The sequence below is a fragment of the Nyctereutes procyonoides genome, unplaced genomic scaffold (genome assembly GCF_905146905.1).
Source record: "Nyctereutes procyonoides isolate TBG_1078 unplaced genomic scaffold, NYPRO_anot_genome, whole genome shotgun sequence".
NCBI lineage: Eukaryota > Metazoa > Chordata > Mammalia > Carnivora > Canidae > Nyctereutes > Nyctereutes procyonoides.
The window spans coordinates 2,003,179-2,013,631 of record NW_026575132.1 but is presented as its reverse complement, the minus strand read 5'-3'; the positions used below and the strand labels follow the sequence as shown (position 1 = coordinate 2,013,631).

Genomic DNA, 10,453 nt, shown 5'->3' with positions numbered 1-10,453 from the left:
CTTTCTGCGATCCCATGGGCCACTGGCCCCTATAAAGTTGCTAAGCCTCTTAGTCTCGGGGTCCCAGTCCCTGCTCCACTGTGTCGGGTACACTTGGACCCAGGCTCGAGCTTGTAAATAAACTCTCGTGTGTTTGCATCGGTGTCGCTCCTTGGTGGTTTCTCGGATTCGTGATCTTGGGCACAACATTTGGGGGCTTGTCCGGGATCCAAGAAACCCCCAGGACCCCATCCGGAGGGTTTCACGTGTGGTGAGTGCACTCAGCTTTATCCACCTTTTGCGCGCATATTTTCTGAGAGCTCTAAACTGTACTGTACTTGTAGGAATTCCAATCTGTATTGGGTCGGCATTGGCTTAGGCGGACACGCTGGCGGGCGTCGACCGGGGGTCTTGAGGAGACGTCCCTTGCCCCTGCCTGGAGGACAAGGTCCTCATCTGTATAGAGGACGGGGTCCTCACCTGTAAGGAGGACAGAGGCCCTCACCTGTAAGGGGGACGAGGTCCTCATCTGTAAGGAGGACGGGGTCCTCACCTGTAAAGAGGACGGGGTCCTCATCTGTAAGGGAGATGGAGGTCCTCATCTGTAAGGAGGACGGGGTCCTCACCTGTAAGGAGGACGGGGTCCTCATCTGTAAGGGGGACGGGGTCCTCATCTGTAAGGAGGGCCGGCTGCCAGCCCTTCAGGTTACTTTCTGTTTTGTCTCCACAGCCGCACGGAACGTTTGTCCGTTTGTCCGTTACCGTGTTCTTGTTAACTGCTTGCACGTTTGTCTGTGTTACCATGTCCTTGCTAACTGTTTGTGCATTTGTCTCTGTTGTTGTGTCCTTATTAATCGTCTTTACTGTCTGTGTCTTGGTGTGTATTGGGGACATAATGGGGGAGACAGAAACCACTCCCCTATCTCTTATGCTCTCTCACTTCTCGGATGTTAGGGAAAGAGCTCGTATTCTGAGCACAGACATATGGAGAGAGAGATTCCAAATTTATTGCATATCAGAATGGCCAACCTTTGACGTTGGATGGCCCCAGGAAGGAACTTTCCACCTACCTATCATCTTACAGGTTAAGACCGTGATCTTCAGGGATGAACCAGACGGCCACTCTGACCAGGTGCCCTACATCCTGATCTGGCAGGACATGATGGAGAATCCTCCTCCTTGGCTAAAACCATTTTTACCCCCCAAAGCAGGACCCACAGAGATTCTAGCCCTGCAGAAAGCCAAAAAGGAGACCAACTCTATGCCCGAAGCACCCCTTCATCTGGTCTTCCAGGATTCCTCCCCAGAGGACCTGATTCTCCCGCCACCCTACCGGGCACCCCCTCCCCCTTCCGCCCCTCCATTGGAGGCATCGGGGGCTGCAGAAGGGGCGCCACCCCTCCCTGACGAGAGAGTCCCTGTGCACAGGCCAGCAGTGGGGACACGCGGTGGGACCCACCAGATGGCCCCACTTCCGAATGCGGGGCCGGCCGACTCCACCGCCCTTCCTCTCCGCTCCATGGGGCCCCCCGATGAGACTGGCAAACAGCTAATGTTATATTGGCCATTCTCCACCAGTGATTTATATAATTGGAAAACCCCAAATGCAAAATTCTCTGATAATCCGAGAGATCTAATCGGGCTTTTAGGTCCTGTTCTCTTTACCCACCAGCCTACTTGGGAGGACTGCCAACAGCTCTTGCAGGTTCTCTTCGCCACCGAGGAGAGAGAACGAATTCAGGTGGAAGCCCAGAAGTCTGTCCTGGGAGAGGACAGACAGCCGACTCAAAACCCAGACCTCAGAAATGCTGCCTTCCCTTTATCCTGCCCCACCTGGGACTACAACTCAGCTGAAGGTAAGGAGAGACCCCGGGTCCACCGCCAGACTCTAATGGCAGGCCTCCAGGCTGCCGCGCACAAGCCTACCAATCTGGCCAAGGTCTATGATGTGAGACAGGGTAAGGATGAGAGTCCAGCAGCCTTCTTAGAGAGAGTCATAGAGGCTTTTAGACAGTACACCCCTATGGATCCAGAAGCCCCAGAAACAAAGGCTGCAATTATCATGACTTTTGTTAACCAGGCCGCTCCGGGCATTAAAAAGAAATTGCAAAGAGTAGAGAGACTGGGAGAGAAGAGCTTGCAGGACTTAGTGATAGTGGCAGAACGAGTCTATAATAATAGACAAAGTCCGGAAGAACAACAAACCAAACTAAGTGACCGGCAGACCCGAAATCTGGCCAAGATCCTGCTGGCCACAACCATGGACAACCCACAGGAAAGACGGAGGCACTTCAAGAAGCTGGCTTCAGGGACAGGTAAGGAGGATGGCCCTGGTCCCCCTTGGGAGCACCCAAGATGAACAAAAACCAATGCGCCTATTGCAAAGAGGAGGGTCATTGGGTAAAAAAGCTACCCTATCAAAAGATCTAAGGCCCCTGCCAAGATCTTAGAAATGGAGGACCTGGACGGTTAGGGGAGTCAGGGTTTGGCACCCCTCCAAGAGTAACCCCTCCAAGAGTTACCCCAGGGTAACTCTTAAAGTGGAGGGGCAACCTGTTAAATTCCTAGTGAACACTGGGGCACAACATTCAGTTTTATTACAACCCCAAGGGAAATTGGCAAACAAAACTTCATGGGTGCAAGGGGCCACGGGCACCAAACAATACTCATGGACTACCTGGAGAACTGTGGATCTCGGCACGGGCCGGGTATCCCACTCCTTCTTGGTCATCCCTGAGTGTCCCTACCCGTTGTTAGGTCGGGATTTGCTCACCAAGATGGGGGCACAAATTTGCTTCCACCTTGAAGGGGCAAAAGTCCTGAAACAAGAAGGGGCACCCGATTCAGGGGCTTGTCCTGAGTTTAGAAGATGAATACCATCTCCACCAAATGCCCTCAGCGCCAATGACTGACTGTTGGCTGCGGGAATTTCCCCAAGTGTGGGCAGAAACTGGGGGAATCGGGCTGGCCCAGCATTGACCGGCCATATACATAGAACTAAAGCCGGGGGCAGACCCTGTCAGGGTCCGCCAATACCCCATGCCTCTAGTAGCACGAAAGGGAATCACACCCCACATACGGCGACTACTGGACTCAGGCATATTAAGGCCCTGCCAATTGGCCTGGAACACTCCCTTGCTGCTGGTTCCGAAACCGCACTCTAACGATCACAGGCCAGTCCAGGACTTGAGGGAAGTCAACTGGCGAGTAGAGGATATGCACCCTACGGTCCCAAACCCATACACCCTCCTCTCCACCCTGCCTCCAGACAAAACTTGGTATACAGTATTAGATTTAAAAGACGCCTTTTTCAGCCTGTAGCACCCAGGAGCCAAGACCTCTTCGCCTTTGAATGGACAGACCCTGAGAAAGCATCAATGGCCGCTCACCTGGACTCAACTACCACAAGGATTCAAAAATTCACCGACCATCTTCAATGAGGCCTTATATGAAGACTTGGGTGAGTTCCGTTCCGAGCACCCACATTTAACTTTATTATAATATGTAGATGATATCCTGTTGGCGGCGGAGGACCAGGACACATGCCTGCGAGGCACCAGGGACTTGCTCCAGACCATAGTGGCCCTAGGATACCGGGCCTCAGCTAAAAAAGCCCAGATGTGCAGAGCAGAGGTGAGCTACCTTGGGTACAAATTAAAAGATGGACAAAGATGGTTGACAGATGCACGGAAGGAAACTGTCTTAAGAATCCCACAGGCGCAAACCATCCGCCAGGTGCACAGAATCGGAGCTGATCTCCAGGACCAGCCACTGCCGAATGCGGACGCCACCTGGTACGTGGACGGCAGTAGTTTTGTCCAAGAAGGACTCAGACATGCAGGGGCAGCCGTAACCACGGAGTCGACTCAACAGGTAGAACTGACCGCACTGGCCAACGCGCTGACCATGGGGGAAGGTAAACGAATCAACATCTACACTGACAGCAGGTACACCTTTGCCACCGCTCACATCCACGGAGCCCTTGACAGGGAGAGAGAGCTTCTAACAGCAGAGGGAAAGACTGTTCAAAACAAAACGGAGATTCTTGAACTCCTAAGGGCCCTCTGGCTGCCCAAGGCAGTAGCCATCATCCATTGTCCAGGGCACCAAAAGACAGACACGCCAGTAGCCAGGGGAAACCGGCTAGCTGATTTACAGAATGGAAAAGCCAACCAGACAAGGACAATCCCCTAAAGCTAAGACTGCACCATTTTCACTTATTTCCCACCTCCAAGACTCCCTAGTCCGAGGTTGTCCTTTGAAATAGAAGGAGATTAGAATTAGTCTTCTTACAACAAAGGGTTGGGGGAGGTTATGTGCTGCCTTTAATGTAAATAAGAGAGAGAACAGCAACAAGGTTGGTGAGAATCCTGATTTAATCATTCCCCTGGCTCACTCTGAGAGCAACCTGGACCCATGATTGGGTCCTGTATAGGATCCTCTGAAAAAGGGGGGAATGTGGGACCCAGGAAATTGAACAAAATCCCCTACCCCTGGACAAGCAGAGCAGGACTGACTCTATTTTGGGCTGCACCCGCCTTGTGCTGACCTGCTTATTTCTTAGGGCACTGCCCCGCCCTAGTCAGAGACCAGGGCACACCCTAATAGGAAATCTGGCTCAGCGGACCAGCATGACTGTGCAACTTTCTGCAATCCCATTGGTCACTGGCCCCTATAAAGTTGCTAAGCCTCTTAGTCTCAGGGTCCAAGTCCCTGCTCCACTGTGTCAGGTATACTTGGTCCCAGGCTCGAGCTTGTTGTTGTTTTTTTTATTTATTTATTTTACGATAGTCATACAGAGAGAGAGAGAGGCAGAGACACAGGCAGAGGGAGAAGCAGGCTCCATGCACTGGGAGCCTGACGTGGGATTCGATCCCAGGTCTCCAGGATCACGCCCTGGGCCAAAGGCAGGCACCAAACCGCTGCGCCACCCAGGGATCCCCAGGCTCGAGCTTGTAAATAAGCCCTTGTGTGATTGCATCAGTGTCGGCTCCTTGGCAGTTTCTTGGATTCGCGATCTTGGGCACAACAGTGAGAATAAAGAATCAGCAAACTTGAAGTTAGATGGATAAAGATTATTCAATCCAAAGAAGAGAGAAACTGGAACTCAGGAAAAGTGACAGAACCAACATATGCACGGTGAGGCCAACACACCTACGTACACATGGTGAGGCCAACACACGTATGCACGGTGAGAGTGCCAGAAAGGGAGGAGAGGGGATCCCTGGGTGGCGCAGCGGTTTAGCACCTGCCTTTGGCCCAGGGCGTGATCCTGGAGACCCGGGATCGAATCCCACGTCGGGCTCCCGGTGCATGGAGCCTGCTTCTCCCTCTGCCTGTGTCTCTGCCTCTCTCTCTCTCTCTCTCTCTCTGTGTGTGTGTGTGTGTGTGACTATCATAAATAAATAAAAAATTGTTAAAAAAAGAAAGGGAGGAGAGAAAAAGCAGCAGAAGAAATAATACCTGAAAACTTCTTCATGTGAACGACTCTTTAGATATGATACACCTTGTGTGGTGTACAACACATACAGCCGTACGTGGCCATCTGAGGTCAGGGCCACAGCAACCACCAGCATCACCATCTCTTCATCCCTTTTTCTCTTTCAGGAGAGCAGTTCTGCACTAGTCACATCAGTCTCCCAAACTCTCACCTACACTTCTCTTAGTCATTCTGGGCTACATGACTTTTCCGTTGATGTTTCCCTTCTGGTTTCTTTTGATCAGTACAAACCCATCATTTCTCCCAAACCCCCGAGCTCATGTATTTTTATCTAATTACCTAGATTACTTACATGTGTTATGGTAGTTGTTCCATCATTTTATTTAGATGTCTACACATATTTATCAAATGCCTAGGACACTTCAGGCATCCTACCAGGCCCTGGCAGAGAACAATTCAAAGAGCCTGTCCTCATTAGCCTACATCCCAGTCAGCTGATAAATAGCACGACAGTAGTATAGAGAGCAACAGGTACCACGTGAGTGTGAAGTCGGGTGACAGAGATGAGCTGGGGAAGGAGAACTGTGTCAGAGAAGGCCTCGCTAATGTTTAGGCAGCAAAGTAAATGAGGACAAGCAGCCGGCCAGCTGAGACCATGGAGAAAGGACTTTCCAGTCAAGGGGAATAAAAGGGTGAAGGCCTTGGGGCAGGGATGTTGGAGGTGTATATGGAGAAGAGTGAATAGGATAAGGTGACTAGAAGGCAGTAGGAAGGGGGTAGGAGGTGGGGTCGGAGGGATGGTTTGGGCCGCCTTCGCGTAGGGCCATACTGGTGTGCCTCGCTTGGGGTATTAGTCTAGGATTGTAAACCACTTCTTGGAACCCTCAACTTCTACCTTCATGCTCCACGTAGGCCCTGTGAGTCCTGTGAAAGGGAGGTCATCTCCATACCTTGGCCTCAGAGTCCCTGTTCTTAACAATGAGGACTGTCAGAGCCAAGACTGACTGAGGAGCAGAAGGACATGATCAAGAAAGATGGGGCCTCAGCAGGAGGCCAGAATACATTTGTGTAATATCGCTTACCGCACACTTAACCTGTGTCAAGGCTGTCACACGTCACAGCTGACATATACACGGGGCTACATAAACTTGACCACAAACCCGTGACATAGGCATCAGCACCCTCTTCTACACGGGAGGAACCAGAGACACCAAGATGGTAAGTAGATTGTCCACAGTCACCCTGTTGGTGGGAAAGCTGGTTTGGCCCCGTTGGCCTCCAAAGCCCGGACTCTAAATCAGCCACTACCACTACCCCCCGGGAGGCTCAAAGATTTAACAGGAGGACCAGGAGAAAGAGAGGAGGGAAGAAGGAAAGTAAGGCATTTAGGAGAAGAATTCCTCAATTCCTATGACCTGAGACTGTCTAGACAACATAAGTAAATATTATTGTTTACTGTCCACCCATTCTTTTTACTTAACAGAAATAAGCAATCAGATGAGAATTGACTTGACGGTACAGAGACCAAATTTGAGAATTTTTATTTTAAAACTAGCAAAAAAAAAAAAGGATTTTCAGTTTCCTTCTTGCATGTTCTTTTTTCTTTTTTAAGTTTAAAAAACACGAAGAAGGATAAAGAAGAAAATTTAAATCACCAGAGAACTCTCATTCAATGTAAGTGCTGGTTTGACAGTCTAGAGAATTCTTACTCCAGGGAAGGTCTGCACCTATGGATCCTTCCTTCCAGAGGGACAGGAGGAAAAGGGAAAGAAGAAAGAGTAGCCCGCACATCAGGCTCCTGATTGAGCTTCCCTTCGGGGAAAGAAGAAGAAAGAAAGAGAGAAAGAGAGAAAGAAAAGAAAAGAAAAGAAAGAGGAGAAAAGAGAAAGAAAGAAAGGAAAGAAAGAAGAAAGAAGAAAGAAGAAAGAAAGAAAGAAAGAAGAAAGAAGAAAAAAGAGAAAGAAAGAAAGAAAAAGGGAGAAAGAAAGAAAGAGAAAAAGAAAGAAAAAGAAAAAGAAAGAAAGAAGAAGGAAAGAAAGAGAAAGAAAGAAGAAAGAGATAAGAAAGAAAGAAAGAAAGAAAGAAAGAAAGAAAGAAAGAAAGAAAGAAAGAGAAAAGGGGAGAGGGATCCCTGGGTGGCGCAGCGGTTTGGCGCCTGCCTTTGGCCCAGGGCGCGATCCTGGAGACCGGGGATCGAATCCTACGTTGGGCTCCCGGTGCATGGAGCCTGCTTCTCCCTCTGCCTGTGTCTCTGCCTCTCTCTCTCTCTGTGTGTGTGTGTGACTATCATAAATAAATAAAAATTAAAAAAAAAGAAAAAGGGAGAAGAAAGAAAGAAGAAAGAAAGAAAGAAAGAAAGAAAGAAAGAAAGAAAGAAAGAAAGAAAGAAAGAGTGTGAGGTTGGGGTCCCCCTCCCCACGCCGCCCCCTCCAGCCTGTTTGTCTCCTGAAGCCGCCCCCTTGCACTGTGGGGCCTCCTGTCCTTTTCCTCGGAAAGCCCCTAATGGATTAAATCTGCAGAGTCCATGGTTGCCGACATCCACTAGAAATAAGCTTTATTTACATGCAGTCAGTCCTGAAATTTTTGAAAAGCACAGAATTAAAAGAAAAAAACTGCCAGAGAATACAATCATCAGAGTCCTTTGTCCTTGGCTCTGCCTCTCTGTACCCCTCCATCTGCTGGGGGGGGGTGCCCAGAAATGCTGGGAGCCTGGGCACACTGCGGGGACATCCAGGACAGAGGAGAACGAGGCTCCAGGTTCCCAGTGTTTTCCATCCACTGCTGCTGTAATCTGAGGACCCCCCACCCCCATGCACACAGGAACTGTCCTGAACAAGTGATTCAGGATAACTTCTAAAAATTTCTTTTTTCTTTAAAGATGTTATTTATTTAGTGATGGCAGACACAGAGAGGGAGGGACACAGGCAGAGGGAGAAGCAGGCTCCATGCAGGGACCCTGATGCAGGACTTGATTCCGGGACCCCAGGGTCACGGCCTGAGCCAAAGGCAGATGTTCAACCACTGAGCCACCCAGGTGCCCCCTAAAAATTTTTTTTCAAGATTTATTTATTTTAGAGAAAGAACACAAGTGAGCGGGGCAGAGGGAGGGAGAGAGAGAATTACAAGCAGTTTCCCTGCTGAGTGCAGCAGAGCCTGAGATCAACACCCTGAGATCCGGACCTGAGCCACCACCAAGGGTCAGACACTTCACCAACGAGCCACCCAGGTGCCCCAAAATTCTTTGCAGAAAGTGAGGTAGCCTGGTTTGAAATCTCAGACTCAACTCCTGTGATAGCAGTGGGGGCCTGGGCCACAGCACATGTGACAGGGAAATTCGGCGCTGCGACGATTCTTACTCCGGGGAAGGTCTGCGCCTACGGATCCTACATGGAAAGGGCTTCCGTTATTTGTGATGCTTTTTAAATCTGCACGTTCAAGGCTCTGTCTCTTTTGTGCTCGGGGTGCTTTGTGACCTCGGCAAGGCTAGCCCGGTCGTCAGCAGGGTGCACCTTCCTCATTGATGGAGAAGGCTGCTGGCGAGTACCTGACCGCGGTCTTCCCCAGGTGACGTTCGTGGTGGCTGCAAAAACGCTCTTTGATTTGCAGAAAGCACATAGCTCAGAAGCAAGGTTGTCATTTGTTAAAAGATACATGGAGGCATATCGAAGCCTCTAAGAGTTTATTTGAACAAAAATTGATTTGACTCAGGCAGCATCCAATCCAGCAGAAAGAAAGGAGCTCCAAGGAGCCGCACCGGGCGAAGGAGGCATAGAGCCAGAAGGGAGCAGAAACACGGAGGTTACTCCAGGCAAAAATGGGAAGGGGGGGGCTCTGCCAGAGAGATTACCTAACCAGTGCTCATTAGGTGATTCCCGATTGACTGGTTTAAGATTCTATTTCTGGGAGAGCCCAAACTGTAGTAAGTTATAGCTCGTTTTGGTGACTCGGGGCTTAGCATATGTGACTCCGTTTGGGCCTTTTGTCTTTTTTTTTTTTTAAGATTTTATTTATTTATTCCTGAGAGACACACATAGAGAGAGAGAAGCAGAGACACAGGCAGAGGGAGAAGCAGGCTCCATGCAGGGAGCCCGATGTGGGACTCGACCCCGGGATCCCAGGGTCACACCCTGAGCCAAAGGCAGGCGCCAAACCACTGAGCCACCCAGGGATTCCTGGCCTTTTGTCTTTCCAACACATCTCAAATTACTTGTGAAAGTAGAAAAGCTAAAGAGTTATACACTATAAAGATAGTAAAAATTCAAAAAGCTTTTGTGTTGAAAGCCTAAAACAAAATACAAAACAAAAGTCTGTGCAACAAATATTTATTGACTAACTGCTAGATGCTTCTAGGAATACAAGGACGAATTTAGCATGAGTGAATGTCAACTCTTACATTTAGTTTCAATCAATTGCATAAACTCACATTACATGGCACGTGGATGGATTAATTAAAAGTTGACGCGAAATAGGCCTTCAACCTTTGATGTGAGAGAAACAGCTGATAAAGCCTTGGCTGCCCCAATTGAAGCACAATATGTCGCACAAAAGAAGGCATTTTATTTATTTTTTAAAATGATTTTATTTATTGATTCATGAGAGACACAGAGAGAAAGAGGCAGAGATACAAGCAGAGGGAGAAGCAGGCTCCATGAAGGGAGCCCGATGTGGGACTGGATCCCGGGACCCTGGGATCACGCCCTGGGCTGAAGGCAGGTGCTCAACCGCTGAGCGCACCCCCACCCCGCGTCCCAAAAGAAGGCATTTTACGGTAGACTTTCGCAAAGTAGAATCCATGCAAAGGAAGGCATTAAAGGTCTTGGGAGACCTATAATATGAGGAACACTTGAGGGAATGGAGACCATTTAACTTTGAGAGGATCAGAGTTAGGAAAGAGCTAGAATCACAGAGCTGACAAGAGAGAATGACCTACTTTGCATTTTTTTCTAACCCTGGTCTTTTACTGGTGAGAGAACAGGCCCAGACAAGGGGAGTGCATCGCTGATCTCCAACTACGGCCTTGCTCAAACCTGCTAG

The 10,453-nt window shown here is 49.4% G+C and overlaps 1 protein-coding gene across 1 annotated transcript; it reads left to right on the top strand.

The window, feature by feature from the left end:
* Positions 1–647: 647 nt before the first annotated feature.
* On the top strand, positions 648–3,357 carry LOC129522712 (uncharacterized). The gene is made up of 2 exons (XM_055345010.1): positions 648–2,294; positions 3,294–3,357. The coding sequence occupies exons 1-2, from the start codon at positions 782–784 to the stop codon at positions 3,329–3,331; spliced, it is 1,551 nt and encodes a 516-aa protein (XP_055200985.1). The 5' UTR covers positions 648–781; the 3' UTR covers positions 3,332–3,357.
* The last annotated feature ends 7,096 nt before the right edge of the window (positions 3,358–10,453 follow it).

What these genes read in the sequence shown, in the direction of transcription:
- LOC129522712 (XM_055345010.1), top strand. Translation starts at nt 782, where the DNA reads ATGTCCTTGCTAACTGTTTGTGCATTTGTCTCTGTTGTTGTGTCCTTA. An exon ending in GAAGCTGGCTTCAGGGACAG is followed by an intron (nt 2,295 to 3,293) that starts GTAAGGAGGATG and finishes CGCCTTTTTCAG; the next exon opens with CCTGTAGCACCCAGGAGCCA.